At 42.4% G+C, this 21,648-nt stretch overlaps 1 protein-coding gene across 1 annotated transcript in view; it reads left to right on the top strand.

The window, feature by feature from the left end:
- The window catches only part of PTTG1IP2 (PTTG1IP family member 2), a 28,942-nt gene extending 22,765 nt beyond the window's left edge, over positions 1-6,177 (top strand). The window contains exon 7 of the mRNA XM_066628532.1: positions 4,343-6,177. Coding sequence (XP_066484629.1) covers positions 4,343-4,392 — 50 coding nt within the window. The 3' untranslated portion in view covers positions 4,393-6,177. The remainder of the gene's footprint in view (positions 1-4,342) is intronic.
- Positions 6,178-21,648: the final 15,471 nt, after the last annotated feature.

The following is a 21,648-nucleotide window of genomic DNA, read 5'->3' on the forward strand; positions in this document are numbered from 1 at the left end:
GATAAGTAGGTATTGGAAACTTGCTTTTTTTTTTTAGCAAAGGCTGTGCTTCTCCAGAAGCTAAATTCTATACTGGTACTGTGTAGTTAATACTGTGCAATTGCAGACTATACACTGCTCTGACAGTATACATTGAGGCAAGTCCTTTGCCTCTTTGGACAATATGCATTTAATTGGAATTCTTTGTCAGAACTAATGTAAAATAAATTAAATGCTACTAATTCTCAAAGTAATTACATACAAGACCAAAGCCAGTATCCTTCTGCTCTTTCTTGAACATTGTGCCTCTGTTTAATATCATTGCTTATTATATAATTGCAAATCAGATTTAATAGTGGTCTAATAAAGAGTCCTGCATAAAACTGTGACAGCACTAGATTTTATTGTCTCCAATGCTTTCCCAAGGAGGATTCTCTCAAATAGGGAAGGACGAATGACAGAGTGGCAAATGCTTTGTTAACTCATTGCTAAATTAAGATGATCACATCTGAAATGTCAGCCTTATTTGGATTTAGGGGAATGCCTTTTTCCCCACTTAACCCTCAGCTTTTCTTTCTCCATTTAAATGGTAATTACGCATTTATAATGCATCGCAGGTGTCGCTCACTCTAGCCGCAGTCCTTTGGGAGCCCTGGAAGCAGTAGAGCTTTAATAAGTGGGGATACTTGGCTTGACTGGATTCTTTGTTGCAGGATTTGTCATTTTTTTGTATCTTCTTGGATGAATAAAGTTTGATTATTCATATTATATGGTCACTGTTAAATAAGATTTACTCAATCATTTAGATGATTTTTCAATGTGGTAACTTTCGAAGCTGATACATGCAATTGTTTCACTTGTGTGTGTGATAAAATGCAGTTGTATAGTACTTGTGTGCTACATTTTTGTTTAGATTGGAAAAAACCTTTCATAGAGCAGGGACATGCAGTATGCAGGTCATGGTTTGTTGGCCAATTTATGGTAGACTACCTATTGTCTGCTGGTTCCTGGAATTCTTTCAGAGAATGCTGGGCTACAGGGATTGTGGTCCAATCCAGCAAGGGCCTTCTGATATTGAGTCTGTAATTACAGTTGCAAATTACAGTATATTGTAAGTGTTATGAGATCTTGAGTGTGCACTCTTGCTTTATAGTCCTATATGTTGATGGGCCACAAAAACTTTAGTGTTTTTAATAAGTATATATAAAAATGTTTATATGTGCATACACACACAAGACTGATTAGCCTACCCCTGTCACTGAGAGGAAGTTTCTGGTTTGCTTTTGTAATTTTGGGACTGCATAATTTTCACACTGCAAGGCAGAATCACATTTTATAAAGAACATGAGACTGCCACCAAAGACAGCAGCTCTAGGCTCTCTTCTCTTTCCTCTCTGTTACTGCTCCCAGACATGTAGATCAACTTGCCCAATGTCCAGATGTCATTATCCTGAGCATTTCCTTGCCCTCACTCCACCTCATTTGCAGCCACTGGTGGGAATATGAAAATACTTGCACAAAATAGCATCGGGACATGATTTAAGTTGAACAACATGTCATAGTCATAGGTGATTTGGCACATAGCTGTTAGATAGCAGCTTTTCTGTTTCTGATAGGGTGCAGTTCTGACCTAGTAGTCATTATCTTGTTTTTTAAAAATTTTGAAATCTTACTTTTTAAATATTTTAGGTTCACTCATTTTTATATGCACTTTATCGACTGTAGTAATTTGAATACTTTTATACATGATTAGTCAGTTACAAAAAAATGCTGCAGTTTGAGGGAACAAATAATGTTTTTTTAAATAATGGAAGTGTCAACTTATATTTGTCAGGATACCATTCTTGGTGAGGATTTCACCAATGGTACTGTTCAGAGATATCACAGGACAAACACTAGTGTAGTCTATAGAAAAATGAAAAACAGTGAGTCAATTCAGTGTACCATCTCTCTTGTCAAATATACATGCACTCTGTAACTGCTAATGGTATTTTGTATATGCTAGTCCAACACATGCCCATAATTGCAACATGCCCACCTTTATCAGACAGTAGCACACATCATGGTTTGTGCCCATAATGCATGCATGGCTCATATCCAAAATAATACCTTATGCCAGTGGTTCTCCCACATTTAGCACCAGGACCCACTTTTTAGAATGAGAATTTGTCAGGACCCACCGGAATTTATGTAATTACTAGAAGTGACATCATCAAGCAGGAACATTTTTAACAATCCTAGGCTGCAATTCTACCCACACTTACCCATATTAAGTTCCATTTACTTTCATTGTTAAAAGAATATACATAGTAGCCTGTTCAAAGTACAGGTCTGTAGCATTTCCCCAAATGCAGTCACATACCATGGGTGGGTCCCGACCCACAGTTTGAGAAACACTGCCTTATGCACTTTCAAAAACTCTTGAACAGTTGTTGTTTTGTTATATACTTTGGCGACATAGTAATTTTGAAACAGACTGTCGGTAGAAAGGAAATACATACTCTCTCTCTCTTTGTGTGTGTGTGTGTGTGTGTGTGTGTGTGTGTGTGTGTGTGTGTGTGTGTGTGTGTAAGCAGCATTATTGTGAATGGCCATAAATAGTGCACTTTTTGTGTAGTCTTATGGCTTTTGCAGTATAACCAGTCACATACTTTTCAGTCAGTTGTTGCTCAGCCATTGAACCATGTACCCAAGAAATTCCTGAAACTGCTAGTAGTCAGTAGGCCATAGTACCAGTCAAATTAGGAGTGGAATTTCTATGCACAGATGAGTGTTCTGTCCCAGTGCACAGGATGAAATATGTTTCCTTCTTGCAAGTTCTACCAGCTTTGGTCTAATGGTGCACCACAGCCGCATAAGATTTGACTAGGGAATTGTCTTGATATTTTGGGGATGGGTGTGGCCAGCCTCTGCTGCATGTGACTTGATTTGATTTAATTTGATTGCAAACTACCCAGTAATAATTGGTTTGCAAATATATTATTCTGTTTGTTCTCTGCACTGTGTATCTTGATTTGGGGAGTCAAATCCCAGTTTTCTTCCCAGTTCTGACCAGTGAGTAAGATTACCCATAAATATGAGTACAGATGCAGCAGCCTTTGGTGGCTTGTCTGAAATGATTATTTTGCAGTGTGAGTATTAATCCTAATCTAAATTGCTCACTTCACTTATGAGTAACCAGACTGGAATATTCATGGCAAAACTTCTTTTGTGTACCGTCTTGATGGATGGTAGTGGACATTTGTCTTGGATTAAGTTGGAATACTTCTAAACTGTAATGATCTATTAACTGTTGGGCCATTTTTAATGTTCTTGTTTGTTTTCGTTTCATACCAAGGGTTTCTGTAAGAAACAAGTGGTTCAAGGGTTCTTTGAGCGGACTGACTTTTCAGCAGGAATGGGAGTTTTCTCAGTAAACATCTTACTCTTTTGGGTCATCTTTCTTCCAGTCTGACCTGATTATCAAAACCTAGTAGTAGTGTAGACAATACAAAGTGAGTGGGTTGGGCTTGTAAAAATAAATCCTTAAAGTTGCTCATTTCTTCCCGTGCTACTTTGTGGTAGTGGGTGCTAGTTCTGATAATAAGGAACAGGCTAATCTTTTGTTCTAGTAATACTGTTGTAACTTACAGCCCAATCTCGAGCTGTGCGGGGCTGCAGTGGTGCCGAAAATGGCTGCCACTGCATCCTCCATGCTCTGGGCAGCCACCAGCAGCGCCAAAGGAGATCGGGATTTTCATTCCCTTCCCCCAGGTAAACTGAGTAGCCCCGCAGTGGGTAGGCGGAGAATCAAGAGCCTCTGTGTCGGGCGATGAACCTAACACAGAAGCTCTGGATCTGATGGAGATCCCAGCTCCCTTTCTCCCCATTCTCTCCCCCTGGCATGCCTCCTCCCCACACTCTGCCTGTCTCTCCGCTCCCCGTAATACTTCCTCCCCGGCTCCCCCCATGCCCCCACTTACCTCTCCGCTGCTCAGCGTTTTGTGTGACCACTTAGTGACAGAGCTCCAGTGGCCACCTGGCACTAGCCTAGCGCTGGGCTAGCACTGTTGCTCGCCTGGCGCTAGGGCCCGCAGATGTGCCTCACGGCACATTTGCGACTACGCAGCGGCAGTAAGCTGGTGCGCACTGTTCAGGATTGGGCAGACAGTGATTTGTGTTAGTATGCAGTGGTAGATGTCTCTTACCTAAGCAGCTATTAGCTGGCTTAGGCTGCAAAACTCATACACGCTTTACTGAAAGTTAAGAACCATTCAGCCTAACGGGGCCTATTTCTGAATCTTGGGCTGTTACTCCATAGACCTTCAGTTACCAAGCTGGAGTATTTGATCTGTAATTTAATATTGTTCTGTATTTTTTCCAGGCCTCCTCCAGGATTCTGACCATCCATACAGCAGATATGAGAATGAATGAAAATGGACACTGCTGTGCAGGCTAACATTTCAAGACCATTCTTTGGCTTAGTTTTCACTTCACCAAATATTTACTGTACATAAACACTTAGTGGAACATGCTGTTTCATTTGTCTTGTCTTTCCTCTTCTTGAAAGCAACATTCTTTTGTGTGTCTCTACAGAATCTTGTATAGATCATCAATGTTTTCCGTTTTTCTAGATCCTTAATTGAACGTGTCGAGGTACATAAATAACGATTATGTAATCTTCTCCTTGCGTTGTAACCTTTATAAAACAAAGACATCATCTTATTTTCCATGTTGCTAAATAAAGGTCCCCTTTAAATCTGTGTCAAGTAAGTGTTGGCAAATATTTGACACTACAGATGTGCGGTATCAAGTGATGACAAATAATTACAGCCTACACCTTCTTCAAGACTGTTAATAGAATCTGAGGGGTGTAAGTGAAAGAAAACAATGACAGTGTGCATCATGTAGTGTGCAGTGGCCACCTTAGCATCAATAGGGTGTAGTTGTTAGGTCCACAAGCTCCTATGTTGCTGATCTAGCCAATACCTCCATCTGACAGCACAGTCCTACGACTCCAATCTCTACAGAGCTACAAATATTCCTGGGGTGTGTGTGTGTGTGTGTGTGTGTGTGAATGCTTTGCATTGGAAAGGTCTCCAGTTAGTGTTGATCCAAACCCCCCTCCCATTTTTCAACAGTTTTCTGAGTCTTTGAAAGAGAAAATCTACACAAATGAGGAGAGAAGTAATTCTGGAACAGTATAATTGCCAGTCCAGAAGGTTCTTCCCTTGCAGACTCTACCTCTGAGTACAGCCTTGGTCCATAGAAGCCTTCCATTCCATTTGAGCAGATAAAGCCCAGGAGGATGGCTGCATAGCTTGACTGGGGGTGGGGAGAATCAGAGTGATGTGAGAGGGCACAGCAAACCTTTCATTGTCATACCCAGATCTCTATATGTTTATTATAATCTATTTAACCTTTTCATTATTGTGGATACCAGCAATAGCTAGCAGGAGAGCTGCACTTTTCTCCTGTGATACAGTATATTCTAAAAACCTCATAGTCACTACAGAACAACTTTTCTGTAACTTATGGGTTTCCTCTTTACATGGATTTCTATCCATCATGCTTCATTGCTGAAATACTTTTCTTGGTCTTTTTGAAATTGATCTCTTAAAAAGAAAGTCAAGGTTTTCTCTTTACTAAGAAAAGTTTTTGGCCACATAAGCATACCATGTGGGCAGCATGTTGACTTCCTTGGAAAGTCTAATGAGTTTGGACCAATTGCTTCCTTCAGAGTCTAACCTACTTCACATGATTGCTGTAAGCATAAAAAGGTTGGAAGAACCACATATACTGCCCTGAGCTCTTTGGAGGAAGTATGGGTTGTAAATGAAATATGCACTTGGTTATCAAGGTGAACTTGTATATATTATTCTGGTGCATTTTTTCTAAATTCTCAACATGCAGCTTGTTCCAGAATAATGTATACAGAGTTGAGTTTTCTGGTGTTTTTTGTGTGTGCTACTGCTGTACTCCTAGATTGCAACCCTACACATACTTTCTTGTAGTAAGCCTCAATGAACACAGTGGGACTTACTTCCGAGTATACATGCATAGGGCTGCACTGTTTCTAAGCATAAATGCTGTAGACAGAACACTGTTTTGTTGGTACATTTTGGTTTTGTATATATTTGAATCTAGATTTTTATGTTGGCTTTAATCACTGTGAACTAGTTATTGGAAAGATACCATATGATGTTAATAAAGTTTGAATGAATAAGTAAAAAAATGCTTTACTTGTGTGGGCAATGGATTGGGTTTTTTCACCCTCTGACTTTTAACTAAAATTCAATCTCTGTCTAATGTCAGAAAAATATGATGTAATGATTTAAAGTTTGGCAGCAGCAAAATGCTGATGATCTAACTATATTTTTGCTTCCCCTCATTTCCCATTGAGGTTTACTAAACCTTGACTGGATGAAGGCCAGCACTCTGAAGTTTCAGTTATTAAGGGAGACTGAATCCTACCCTCATCTAATCCTGCAGGGCCAGCATTAGGAGCTGCAGGACCCAATTGGAAACCCTTTTGCAGGGCTCCCCTCTAATTTTGTGGGGCCCCTGCTCTAATTTTTTAGCTCTTAGCTTGAATGAAGTCTGACCAAGAAAAATCATCTGTTACTTCTGTGCATAGGGCTCCTGTACCTTTAGTAGTTGTGCAGAATAGGCACCTGGGAGGTCACTGGAGGGAGGAGGGAGCTCATGCCCAGCCTGCAGCACTCCCCAAGTCTCTCCCGTCACTGCTTCGTCTGCAGCAGCCCGCTCTAGAGTGAGATAGATAAGAGGATGGTGCCAGGAGCTGCAAGGGCAGGGAAAGAGTGAGGCGCGCATGCTGCCACCTTCATGGCACCAATTTTGGGCCAACTGAAAGCAGGTGATAGGCAGGAGCTGCTTTAAAAGTGACTCAGTTTTGGGCTAGTCAGAAGCAGCAGTGGGCAGAAGAGCAGTGCGGGGCCCCTACCATGTGTAAGGCCCAGTTAGGTGAAATCTCCCCAATTGCCTAAAAGCTGGCCCCGAAAGCCTGACACATGACTTGATTCCCTAATTTCATCTCCCTTGAGACATTCATCTTCAAAATGGGGCAGGGGATCCATTTATCTTCCATATATGATGTGAATATTGTATTGTTAAATTACTATAGCTGCAAACCGAAACTAATCTTTAGCTATGGATCTGATCTCTGATTAAATATAGTTCGGATGTGCATGTAGAAGTACAAAATCATACTGAGAATATGTCTCATCTATTAACATTCCCCTTTCAAAAATGTCCTCTAAGTGAGCAATATATTGTGTGTGAGTGTCAGCGTTGCGGTGACTTCGGAAAATACAGCCTCTCCACATTTCAAGTGCTGCTATTAATCTGAAATATTGCAACTGTTCAGGGAGGGTATTCATATGACGGGACATTTTTGATTGAAGACCAAAAACAGATTTTGCATCAATATTGTCAAAACGGGATGGCAAGTAAATTCAGTCTTCACAAGCTTTGTATAGAGTCATATAACTTGCATAATGTTAAGCAATGGGGAGATAATGTGTGGAAGTTATTGTTGCATAAACTGCTGTTGCTGGCAGAGGGAGGGCCTTGAGTTTTCAGAGTCGGATAAAAATAGCTTATGTAATGTGGTTATAGGCACAGTTTTGCATTTTAATTTGTCAACTGCTGCATTCTTGCTGCTTGGGTTAATAATCAGCAAAGATGAGTGAAATTACACACTGTTAACATGAACTTGAAAAACAGATTTTGTAAAAAACGTGATTTTGTAACACGCTCTTCTCCTAAAAATTTACAAGCAGTGTGCAAAATTGCCCAAACATGCTTGTTGTGTAACCCGGTTTATGATCCTAACATAATAGTCACGTGCATTGGGATAAGCCAAGCCTCCCCCTCTGCTCAGAAGCAACTCATCAGCCCATGAACACCATTAAGAAAAAAAAAATCAGCGGGAATAACCACAAGCCATCAATCTCAATATTGACTATAAGCTGCTCGTTTAGCAATGGTGCAAGGTGGGAGCCAATAAGTAGCCAGATTCAAAGCCGTGGAGTTGATTTATTTTTCTAAGTCAATATGGGTCAGAACAGTGACAGCCATCTTGTCCTTGGTTTTTTCATTCCTGATTATATACATCATGTATACGAGCAACTAGATGTGTCCAAGCCTCTCAAGGTTTCCAGTCCTCTTCCCTCACTTGATCCTTAGCAATAGCAAGAGGTGTTTGAAAATTATTTTACTCAGAAGTAAGCTCATTGTGTTAAGTAAGACTTAGGTTGTAATCCTTACTCACTAGAAACAAACACCTCTAGCAATAGCTGATGCATTCCATACAACTCAAAGCTTGCATATAGGAGTTATCCTTTTGGCAATCCTATTCACAAATGGAGTCAGGCTGCATTTCTCAAACTACATGGGTTGCATAGCACCTAGCTCAGCCACCACTGAAAATAGTTGAAATTACAGGGTACAGAGCTACTGGGCAGGGTGTTCCTGTTAGATAGAGGCCTGGTGCTTTGCCCTGAATAGGAGGGAAGATGGGACACTGGAAACGGGAGAAGGCTGAGTGGTTGGAGAAGGATCCAAGTCTGCTTTGACTCCTAAGCCGGAATTCCAAGCTACGCAAAATAACAGCAGTCAACAAAACCTTTATTAGGCATAAACATTTGATGGGTGAAGACTCTGTACAGAAACCGTAGACAGAATAGAAACCTAAGCAGTACACAGATATATGTATATGTGCGCACCTACGTGTACACACAGATACAAACATACATTTTACATACACATGAATTATTTAAGAGACAGAAAACAGTCAGTTACTCTACAGATAACAACAGTGCAATGTGTAAAGGAACCTTTGGCTGATCGCGGCTTAGGTTTGAAGCCTAAATATATGTCATTTCTGACCATGACATCACTCCAGTTTAATGACATCACTTCTGGTGAGTCCTGACAGATTGTCATTCTAAAAATTGGGTCCTGGTGCTAAGAAGTTTGAGAACCACTGGAATCGGGAACTAGTTTTCAAGCTATTCCACATTTATGTTTGTTTTTTTAATTTGTAATGTACTAGTTTTGTATCTTTTTATCCAATGCCTAAAATGGGCAAGTTGGAAGGTACCAAAAGTCTACTCCTTGCTGTGCTGGGTAACCTGTGCAGTTCAAATCACTGGCAGAGAGTGTGCATACCTCTGAAAGTACCTTCAGAGCACATAGTTTCAGATTTCTGAAGCCATTTGCCAATGCGGAAGAGAGCAGAAACCTAGCTTCTCTGCCTATGGGGGGGTGAACCAATCAATTGGTCAAGCCTTATCTATTAAGTTTGCTAAAAGAAAATGGTTAGGACAAGAAGAGGGTGCTCTCGGTCCTATTCAGTTGCTTCTCATTGCAACAGCTCCACTGCCTCTGAAGAAGGGGAGAAACCATTTCAGGTTCCTAGCAGAGATGGAGGTTCAACTTCCTGACTCAGTGATCCATATCTATATCACCAAAACTGACATATCCTTCCAGCTGGTGGATTTCCCTGCATGGACCCAAGTTCTTGCCATGGAGAGATTTGTGTGGTTGTTTCACATGGCTGCTCTCTTCCAAGGCAGCTATCTTTCTACCTTTTCTCTGCTCCAAAATGGATTCCTTGGATGTGTATGCTTGTGTGAATGGGATGGATTTGAACCCTGGGTGCACCATATCCTAGTAGGTCTTTGTTTTTTCAACTTTGCTGCTGATGCTACTGTAACTCCTGTAGGAGGGAGGGGTGCTGTGACATTGTTGTGCATTTGCGTGTGGAGTGTTCTTGGGTCACCTCATGGTGGCAGGCGGTGCCTATTGCTGTATTGCTCATTCCTAGTGGCTGGCAGGAGGGTGCCCCCCAAGTACTGGCCAGTCATTAGCTCTGCATCTGCCCCCACCCCATCTTGGTTCACCCAGTTGGTGTTTCTCTGGCTGCCAGTACTGAGGTTTGTTGGATGCCGTGATTGATTCCTTGGACACCACACTAATGACACACCACTGTTACACTGAAGAGACGCTGACTTCACAGCGATGACACATGGATGGTGTACTGATATCACATTGATAACACAATGTTGTCAGGATGCTACCCCATGCATAATGGGCTCTGGAGGTGTTTTCCTGGTAATGGCTGCACCAGCATCTGCGACATAGGTTTAGGCCTTTATTCTTTTTAACAGGCTCTTCATGTGGTGGTGACTAGACTTCTTCAGGTGCCTTTTAATTCATTCAAAGTATTCTTAGGGATGATTTTCTAGGCTTCAGACTTGTTCTCTCCTCCTTGCACATTAAACACAATTGTCTTTTCTTCTGAGTACCTTTCCTAGCATAACCCTTTACAAACCTTTTGTTTTGCCACATTCCCCTGGAAATGCAGTGAGGTTATTCATATTCTTTCATACTCAACTGGACTCTGCTAGAGAGGCAGGCAGCTGGTGGTCTGTTTACAATTCTTTTCATGGTGACTGTTGAGGCCTTCTCTTTATCTGCTATGCACACCTGATGCCATTTCATCCAATTTTTAAAGCAGCACCCACACAGTGAGAAGGAAGCCTAGGTGAGCATCTGCTTTTTCCTTCCACACTTAGTTTGAAGATGCAAAGCTGCGTCCAAGCATTTCATGGATGGGGTGGGGTGGAGGGTGATGGGGGACAGCTGTGAGTGCTGCCTCTGCCCAAAGGTGCACGCAGGCATTTTCCCACAAACAGAGGTCTGTGCGTTCAGCTATGGGGCAATAATGAGAAGCCCAACTGCTCGCACTTTCCCCTATTCATTTTTTCAAACATCTGAAGTCATCCCAGGATTATATTCTCATGAATTATCCCAGCTTCCTAAGTATGTAGGAACCGACATATTAGTGCTTCAAAGATTATATGGCTTGTGTATACTAACCATAAAATTAAAAATTAATTGTAGTTTTTTCCTGGAGCAGTTCACACTGTATATGTCAGAAACACAGATGGTATGTGAGTAGTTTGGGAGGCAGATGATGGCATACCAATAAACCCAGAAAAATACTCTGAAATAAGTTGCCAAGATCAAAGAACATAAAAAGAGCCCTGCTGGATTAGGCCTCATCCTGATTCCTACAGCAGCCCACCCATTGCCTCCGCAAAGTCCACAAGCAGGGTAAAAATGCAAACTTCTATCCCACAATTTCCCACCTGCCAATTGCGATCCTGATCCCTGAGCTGCCCAGGGCCAGGAGTGCAAAATGTGCCCCCCCTGCAGCCCGGAGGCATAAAAACATCACTTTCGGTTTTCATGAAAATGTGGCTGTACCGTACATTTGGATAAAGACAATACAATAGTAGGAGTCTTTTTCTAAACTGCTTTCCTAATGACCCCTAGTGTGGAACTTGCTTTCTTCACAGCTGCTATCTACCCAGTCTTGCATTTTTGTGAGAAGGCCAACAATTTCACATTTGAGTTCCTTAAGGACACTTGGGCGGATGCCATCTGGACCCAGGGATTTGTTAATATTTAATCTGTCAATGTGCTCTAGAACCTCATCCCTTGTCGCTTCTGTTTGACTCAGTTCATCAGGCTCCCTCCCTGAGAGAGTCTGTTCAGACATGGGTAGCTGCTAGATGTCTTCCATAGTGAAGACAGATACAAAGAATCTGTTCAGCTTCTTCCCCTTTAACCTTCCTTTTTATTCTCTCCTTATGCAGTGGTTCAACCCTCTCCCTGGCAGGTTACCTGCTTTTGGCGTCTTTGAAGAAACATTTGTCTTGCTGTTTCTAGCTTCACTTTTCTCAGACTTGTTTTTCTCATCCAACTTTCCCTAACTGCTTAGTATTTACAAATGTGGAACTGGGTAACTATGGAAAAATTCCCCCCATCAAATTCAACTTTCCAAGTGATTGGACAAGCCTGAAGCGTTAAAAGCTGAATTGCCTTCTTTTGTTTGTTTTATTGAAAATTAATCATTATTTTTTGCAAGTACCTTGAAACATGCTATTTTTAGTAGTTTATCAACTTCTTCTGATATTATGTTTCTCCTGAACAAAATTAACTTTAAGCAATATGAACCTGATGTGTTTTGGAATAATTGTTTATTCTTTCTTTCTTTTTGGATATGAAATTCTGTTTGTGGAGTTTTTGTAAAATAAAAAAGGTCATAGTACGTGTAAGTATGTGTAAAGCAGAATTGCCTTCTATATTGCCTTCCTAGCTTCATTATTATTTGTTTCCACGGTGACAGAAGTTGTATAAAATCTTTTCAGGCCTCTCCCAAACAGAAGACTAAATTAGTCATAATTTTGTGACTGCTTTTGAGACATGACTGCCAGCTGTTTGGAACATGATACAGTAATAATGGTCAGTAGGATGTGTGATCTGAGGAAGACAGACTGGTCTACCCACTGAAGAAGGCACCTTCCTCCTCTTCTGGTCCTTCAAGACCAAACGTGTTAAAAGTACCATAGGTCCTGGCTTGTTTCACTTTTGTTTGCTTAAGAGCAGCCATAGAGGGTGACCAGTATAGATCAGGATTGCAGCAAGGCAAATGGATGGGCACATACCCATTCTTGATTTGAAATCCTGCCCACACTTATATTTAACAAAAGCAATAGTTAATCATGGTCAGGGCAATGCATAATGTAACTTGGTCCTTGACTTTGCACTCTTGAAGAGCTTCTAGATTCAACCCTGATTAAGGAATCACCATAATCTGCACCTGTGAGTGCCTTTTGCCCAGTGGCATACCTGAGGGGATCAAGGGGGCAAATGCCCCGGTGCCAGACTTGGGGGGGCAGCGTTGTGCTGCCATGCACTCCCCCGCTGTAGCGCCCCCTATGTAGCACTCAGTCAGCCATCAATAGTATTGGCATGCCAATCTGAGGGCTGGCCCCTGAGAGCCTCTCACAGAAGGCCTTCAAGAGGCTGAAAATCATCACCCAGTTTTCAGGCAAAAACCAGAAGTGACAATTTTTGGCTTCCAGAGAGATTTTGAAGGCCTTCTGGAGGTCGGAGAGGCCACATGTGGACTCTGTGGTCCTCAGAACACCTTGGGGGAATCAGTGGGGGGGGTAGGAGGCTGGGGGAGGCAGGAATGCCTGGGCCAAAGGTAGGTGGGGGCAGCATCCCTGGAGGTGTGCCCCTGGGTGGCACAGTGGTGAGGAATGCTACTGCTTTTACCATTTACTACCTTGTAGGACTGGACCCCCTTCAGACTGATGGAGCTTTTAGAGGGTTAACTTCTCTAGTTTGAGGAAAATAACTGAAATTGGAACCAAGAGAATGACTGTTGTTCCCCTCAAAAACAGGATAGGATGGTCATTATGTCAAAGTAACCTAAAGAGATAATGATTGGCAGAACATCTAGATCATAACTTTCTAAGACTAACACCAGGGAACCATCATTCATGCCAACACATTCAATATTTTATTATTCAACCGTTTGAACAAGGAGCTCAGGGTAGTTGTGCAAGTGTTTTTCCCCTTCCATTCATTTTCCCACTGAAACTTCATGAAGGATGTAAGGCTGAGAGACCGTGACCAGCCCAAGATCACCAAATGAGTTTCACAGCTAAATGGAGATTTGAATCCAAATCACCCTGGCTATAGAGAATGTAGTCTGCTTTAGGTGTCCTTGTTCTCTGAAGGATGCAGATCATGGACTTGGTAGGATGTAGCAGCCTGCATTCTCCTTGGGCAGGGAACGAAAACTGGCATTGGCAGCAGGCCATTTTAATTAGCATCCTAGCATCCACATTGGTCCTATTCAAAGGGAGGGTCCCACTGCTTTGGCCAGAGAAAGAGCATCTCCTTTGCATGCAGAGGGACCACAGCTGCATGATGTGGCCAATGGGAGTGACTAGGACGCAGATGAGAAGGTGGCAAGCCAGCCCCTACCTCCACACTTCTTTTTGTAGGGACTGTGCAAGGAAGGAGCAATCTAAGCAGGAATAGGACTGGATGACCATCATCTGTACATTGGGGAGGGAGAATTGTGTGTTGGTCTGGCAGGGGCTTTGGGCTGGGTGGTGCGTCACCTTGGCCCATCCCTGAGAAGATTCGGGGTTCAATCTCCCAGAAAGGGAGTGAGAAATTCTGCCTGGAGAATGTCAGCCAGCCAGTGTACACATTGCTAAGCTTAAATGGATGAAGTATAAGGCAACTTCCTAAGGGACTTCCCTACCACTGAGAGTTTGACATGGCTTTGAAAGTGGCTACATTTCTCATGTTTGCTGGCAATCTTTAATAGCAGCTGTCTGACCTCTTGATTTTATACCAGCATATTAACAGAGCACACAGTGAGATCATTATAGTGGCTGGTCTGCACTTGTACAACTCAATTTCTCTAGAGATTTGTTAGACTCTTAACCTGATTATTTTTCAGAAATGCTATATGAATTTTTTTTTTTTTAAGGAGTGGAGGAAGGGAAAACAGTGGGGCTGGGATTTAGTGGTTGGTGTTAAATTGGTAATTTTTAATATGCTTTGGTACGCTGTGTTTTATACAGTAATTATTTCCTTCAATCATTTTATTGGGTGTTTTAAAATGCTGTTGATTGTTCTCAGCCCTTGGGGTGGGGTGCGTAAAAACAGACATACGTCATGTTTTCTTTTCTGTGCTACAGGAATGTCAGCTGGTTATATGGAGCTTCTGCAAGACACTCGTTTTATAGCACGTCGATTTTAGTAGACATATAAAATCAAACTGAAATTTAATTTAAGCCTCTGAACTCCTGCAAATATATACTGTGCTTATTTATGCAGCACTGCCCTTGAGATTATGGAGCCTTTGCAGAAAAAAACTTGATGTGATAGAATTAAAGTGTGTGATCCGCCAGGAGGTTCTTCTGCCAAAGCCCATATAAATTAATGGGGGCTATATAGAATTCATTGTGCATTTCACAAGATAACTTTATTCATAGATGTGCCTACAATGATTATTGCATTTCTTTTGAAGCGTAAAAATAATGTGGCATTAAGCATTGTTTAAGCTTCCCGATTCTCTTGCCAGTTTTGATTCCAAATAAAAGATGGTGCATACATATACCTTAGTTTGAGCAATCGCACAAATGAAGACAGATGACTGTCAGTAAATAAGACTTTAAGAAAGAAATTGGCAGAGAAATCCCTTATAACTAGGAATTACAGCTTCATTCTTCCAAAGGTGGCCACCAGAGGGCACTGATGAGAGGTGTGTGTCCAGCATCTTCTTTGCAGGTGTGAAACAGGAGTCAACCAAGCTATGTTGTCTGATCATCTATGTATTTGATGAAAATATATAGAAAGTTTTATTTGCAGCTATGCAGGGTGAGGAAAATATATAGAAAGTTTTATTTGCAGCTATGCACACTTGTCTTAATGTATTTGGTCAGGGCAGCAAGTGACAGGATAGAAATGTGACATGGGGAGTATACACCACTACCAAGTGGTGTTGGCAAAGATATGTTGTGTAGGTTTGGTTTTAAGACCAAGGGATGGACTCGGTGGGAGAGCAGCTGGGCCTTCATTTTAAAAAGGAAGCACAGACGTTCCTGGTTGCATGGAGCTATGATCTGTCCAAAATGGTGCTGGGTCAACCAACCAACGCAGCAACCAAACCTTTGGAACTCTTGTGCGTCACTCAATAATTGGGTTTGGAGGGCTCTGAAAAGAGCACTGCAAGCTTTTGAACAGCCCTGTAATGCAGTCATGTAATGTAGATCATCATTAATATTCCCATACTGTAGCTGCAAAGTTAAAATAGACTGTCAGAACTGCAGTTTGCCCAAGGTCAACTACTAAGTAAGTTCGTGCCTGAGATAAGCCACTTTGTGGCTCGAAGCTGATACACTCTATTATAATAAAAGTCACTTCCCCAATAGTTTGCTTTGTAGCAGCGAATAGTCATTTTGTTTGGTGAGAGTGAGACTCATAAGTGCTAGCAACTTGGTTTTACATGGTTGGCAAACCTTCAGTCTCGAAAGACTCTGGTATAAGCCTACAGCACCCAGTATTCCCATGCGGTCTCCCATCCAAGTACTAACCAGGCCTGACCCTGCTTAGCTTCCGAGATCAGATGAGATCAGGCATGTGTAGGGTAACAGTTTTACATAAATCAATGCTTGGAGCATTCAAACACTCTTTAATCCGTGCTACGCAACAGTTTGAGCTTTACAAGGTGAATAGACTGGTATAAGCACACGTTTTCCTTGGCTATAGCAGAGATTTAAGAAACATTTACACTGAGCTGTCAGGTGGAGCCCTGACAAGATGATGCCTTTTTGAGCGGGTGCTGTTCTTGGCAACCCTTTCAGACTGAAAAGATATTTCACCCTATTCAGAAAACCCTTTTGTTCTCATTGAACAGTCAGTCAACCTGAGAGGAGCTGCATTCCTAATGTAATATCTTCAAGCATTAGGCATAAAGCACTCAAATGTGGTGAATAAATATTTAATTGTATTTATGCCACTAACTTATGCACAAGAGACAGTGTCTATATTCTAATATAGGTTGTAGCTTTAGCACATTGAAAAAGAGAGAGAGAGAGAAATGGTGCAGCTCTCATGAAGGGCAGAGATGATCCAGTATCTTGCTCTGAGATTACTGCTGTGTTGTAAAGGTCAATGGACAAGTCTGTAACCTGCATGCTTATTAATTCACCTTCATGCAGAAAAATTGAAGGCCACATTAGAGGTGTTTCATAAGCTGGATGCACTAATTAGCTTACTTTGTTGAAAGAGGATGGTGTCTTCATGAGCCAGTTCCTGGCAAAGGCAACACAAACAGTTTGTGAATTTATTTATTTTAAAACATTTATATCCTGCAAACCTATTGAATGCTTCTTCTGAATTGCAGCCTAACAATCCTTCAAACAGAAGATGACAAAATGGCAAATGTAATGTTCTTTTTACTTGTCCCTTGTTTTTGTTCTTTTAGGCTCGGCTTCAAAGGTGCTGTTCTGCTCCTGGAAAAATCCTTCCACTCAGAAAAGGCTGTCTCCAACTTATCGAAAGAGTATTGCATGAGAAAAACAACCCCCAAATCCTCTATTTGCTTAAGATTTTGCATGAACTCTTTTCAAAACCTTGTTAATGGTCCACTAGAGTTCAGGTGCTACAGCCTATGTCTTCCTTATTCATCCGGCTTCTCATAGTGCAACACAATCCTCAATGACTTGTGGCTCTGCAGTATGAGACCCAGTAGAGTAGCCAGAGGAGGGGTGGATGTACAGTAAGTACTGCAGGTGCTGCAGTGCGTCATGTTAGTGGCCCACTTGCCATTGGAGCCATTCCAGGCAGTGACAGCAGCATCCAGGCACTTACCTGCACATTGTCGTCACTGCCTAGAATGGCTCCAACAGCAAGTGAGAGGGGCCACTTACATGGTGTGTTGTGGTGCTTGCAATACTTCCTGAGCCCCACTCTGGCTACACTACTGGTGAGACCTTTCTTTCAGGTAAGTGTGTAAAGATTCGTGAAGAAGCAACTTGCTTCTTCGTCCGCTTGCTGTTCTTTGGATCAAGCACAAATCTTTTGTGATCACACTAGCAAGTGCCCTGGCCACACCTCTATCCTTGGAAGGCTGCTACTCTCCATCCTGGTCTGACGCAATAATACACGTGTCTCTTGTCATTGACCAATAATTCTAGGTATTTTCGGATATTCACTGAAAAAGTGAATACAAGAATCTTGGAAATTCTTGAGGCTTGTTATTAAGTGTTAGGAATGATGGTGTGTATTGAAGCTCCTTTTGGGATCTTTATCAACCTGCCTTGGGTAAAACACCATAATATTTCTATTGCTTTTTGTGGTCAAATGCAGATGAATCTTAGTTAGTAGGCATAGGTCTGGATCCAAAGGTACAGGTCCAGCCTATTTATACACTGATTTTTTTATACACGGATTTGACTCAACATGAATGGCCCCTGCAAATGAGAAGGAATGTGCTGATGCCTGGAGAAGGGGAAAAATGCACCCCTTTAAAATCAGATAAAAAAACTGAACAGTCCTTTAACAATAGCCTCCTTAATGAGAGAGAGAGAGAGGGCAGCTGGCTGACAAGCCATCAGTCCTTCTCTCTCCAGCGGGCCCCCTCCCTTCCCCCTGAGCAGTGAAAGAAAGGTGATCCCCTTGCATTGGTGAAGGGAGGGACTGAGTGAAGTGCTTGGAGGAGGACAGATTGATGGATTGTCTTCTTAATGACTCTTATCTTACATCACAAAGGTCAGCAAGACTGACCTTTGCCATCCATGTGAGTGCTTGGAAGGGAACCCAAGAGAATAATGAGGCTCAACCTGTACTTTTATGTGTCTAATAAAATCTTCCAACTGGCTATCCAGTGGAATCAGAAATGATGTTTGACTCTCTCTGTGTGTGCCCCTCTGCTGTTGCGATTGGAAAACGGTGACTGGTGATGTTGTACCGTCGTAGCTTGGATGCAAATAATGGTTAAATTATAAACTTATTATTTATAGAGTTCAGGCCATGTCTCCTAATCCTGCATGTTTGTTTGTTCATAGCTGAGGGAAAGGTCATCATCATTCTTTATTTACAGTCACAGACCCAACATAAACACTTAGAAGAACATCTCACACTTAGAAACACTCTCACCTCTGTTTAAAAAAAAATAAGCCATCACATTCAAAACAGACTGAGGGCCAACTGAAGTCTCATATACCTGTAAAACAGGAAGGTGCCTCTTACTGAGTCAGACTATTGGTTCATCCAGGGCAGGTCTGTCTGTACTGACTGACAGCTGATCTCCAGAGTTTCAGACAAGAGTCTTTGCCAGCCCTACCTGGACTTTCCAGGAACAGAATCTGGGGCATTATGTGCAAAGCAGGTGCTTTACCATTGAGCTACAGCCCCAACACATGATTGCCTTCCATTGTATCATGAACAAACTTTCTGCTGGCTGTGGCTGGCCCTTATTAGCATTTGTAGCTCTGCTTGCTTCAGGATCTGTTTATGATGCAATTTGACATTGCTCATGTCCTTATGTCCTTTGCGAGCCAGACCTTCTCCGCACCACGAGGCATGTGTCTTATGCCTTGCTGGGAGAGTGGGAAATGTAATTTGTTAAGGCCTGTATTCTAACTTGCAATGGTCTGTGTGCCCTATTTGTATTTCGCTGCTGACAACTAAACTGTGAGCATGTGGCAAGGAAGTATTTTAACTGTGTGTGTAGAGTTGCTTTATTTTGCATGTGGTTTTCTTCAATCCAGGCCTCTCATGGGAAATCCTGGTGTATTCCAAAGAGGGCTTTGCTTTTATGCTATGCTTGATAGTCTCTTCATTTTCAGAATGACTTAGCTTGACACAGTGGCAGTGCCTGACCTCAAGGTTTGTGCCAGGAGAATTATTCTCAGAAAGTCAGTCAAGGAGATGCTGAGAGTAACAGACAGGAGGATTTTTGCAATTCTCCCTCCCGCCCCTTGCATCTTTTAACTATATCCTTGGAGGCTGCACTGTGCATGGTGCTTGTACTTAATTGCCTGCCTTTCCCATGGTACAAAATCCCTTCTCTTTGTAAAAACATTTCAGAATCAGTGTACACGAACAATGGCAGCTTTTATCCATGCCATTAAGTGTAGAGGCACTGACTGTTTTCACATTGCTACGCATCTTTAAAAATCTGAAGGCAGGACACACTATGTAGCAGTGGCTGCAACACTAATTTGGCTTCAAAATAAGACACAAAGTGGACAGTCAGGCTGCCACCCTTTGCAAGCTTACCTGGAACTAAACCCCACTAAACACGGTGGAACTTGTTCTTGAATAAGCATGCATAGGATTGCATTTTTAATATTTTGTTTCAAATTTCATAATAACAAGTTGTTATCGTAAGGATATTCAGGCTGCCTAAGTAGAGGGAGGCTTTTGAGGGTGTTGGGTGTCCTGATTTCATGCACCCAGGTCACCGGCACAGGGAAGACGCCCATGCCAATTCCTGCTAGTTCAAATGTACAGCAGGGACTGGCAGAACTGTGCAAAGTCTGCAGGCTGTTTCCTGTGTATGTACCTATGGGAAAAGCTGGCACATAGGTAAACCTTAAGAGCACAGAAAACCTAATTGAAATAAGCAAACCAGAAGCCACTTCACATTCTTGGTTTTGGCAGTACCTGATATTTTCTAAGGATATGCCCACCCAGAGAACTTTCTCTTATGGAGTGCCTCTCCTCAGATTTTGGGTACCAGGTTTTGTTTTGGGGAGGGGAAATTCCTGAAAAAGTCAATGGGGGGAAAGAGTGCCACAGCAATAAAGAAGCAGCAGTTGTAACTATGCAGATAAACTTCTTCCCTGTGCAAATGTGCCACTTGGAATATATACCTGGTTCATGCAGCTGCTGGACCCAAAGTAATTTGATCCGGGCCTGCGTGGACTGCTGATGGACTTGTATCCCAGTCAGGATCATGTGAGAGGCACCAAAAGGGGGAACTGATAGCTTGAAGTGGGGGCTATAAGTACCACATATACAACTGATGTGTTGGTGCAGTGGCCCATGTAATGGAATCTGGTTCAGGCTGTCAGACAGTAGGCCAACCTGGACATTCCCAGAGAACTTTGTGTCAAGGGCCCTCTTGCCTTGTAGTAATTAGCCTATAGAGGCAAAACACATAAGAAGCTGTGGCAGTTGCTTTTTGGTAAGAACTGTGTTGTTCCACAATAAGTTTACTTACACACACACACAGTCATGTTTCCTGTAAGCAGAGAGAACATTCATTTTACAGAAGCCAGAAGAAGTCCTCAAAGTGACAAACACAATTCAATCACATTCAATGTTGAAGAATGTGAGCTACCAGCGAGAGGTCCCTGGTTCAAACTAAGACCAGAGACTGGTGTAACTGTTATAGGGTCAGACTGTGGACCTATCACCACCTCTCAGCCTAAATTATCTTGTAGGATGGTTGAGAGGATAAATAAGGGGAGTGAGAGTCTATGGTGTTCCCCCCAGACCATTTGAGCTCCTTGGAAGAAGGGTTGGATAGTCATCTAATAAATAGTAAAAGCTCCATTTATTAGGTGGCCAGAGGCAACTGACTGTTCCTCCAGCATGGGCCCTTCAGCTGTAAAATAGACTGGACTTTCCAGTGTTATTATCAAAGTCTGCCTCTTCATGAAGCAACTTGAAACTGTTGTGTGTGAGTTGGCAAAGTTGGAGGGATGACAAAAGGATGAGCCTCTGGCCCTCCTGTCTGTCACCCTCTCCAGCCTGCCACTCTGGTCAGTGCTCCAATCCACTTCCAGCTTGCTAGGAGTGAGCCCCCTTATCCCTCCAGTGCTGCTGGAGAAAAAAAGGGGGGAAGAAAAAAGTCCTGTGGGTCCTCACTACCTCTCTCCATCAACCCAGTGCTTACAAAACAGCAAGTGGGCAGGTATAGGAGCCCTTGCTCCCATCGCTTCACTTAGCTGGAGCTTGACTTGCACCCTTTGTTCTCTGCACTGTCCTGTTTTGAATGAACAGGAGCTGGGAGCAGAGCAGAGCACATATTTAAAATAAGTAGTGTGGAGGAGGGAGGGTGCAAGCTCCAAGTAAGGGAAGAGGTGGGGGAACTCCTCTCTCTCCTTATCAATGGAGGATGCATGCACTCACCTGCCTCCCTCCCTCATTGGTGGGCATGCACTTTCCAGGGGTAGCAGAATTGTGGAGTGATTCAGGCAATGTGTAGAACTGAATAAGACTTGATTCTTCAGTAGAATTCTTTAGCATTGAGGTGCTGATTTCACTCCATGG

The sequence above is a fragment of the Tiliqua scincoides genome, chromosome 5 (genome assembly GCF_035046505.1).
Source record: "Tiliqua scincoides isolate rTilSci1 chromosome 5, rTilSci1.hap2, whole genome shotgun sequence".
NCBI classification, from domain to species: domain Eukaryota; kingdom Metazoa; phylum Chordata; class Lepidosauria; order Squamata; family Scincidae; genus Tiliqua; species Tiliqua scincoides.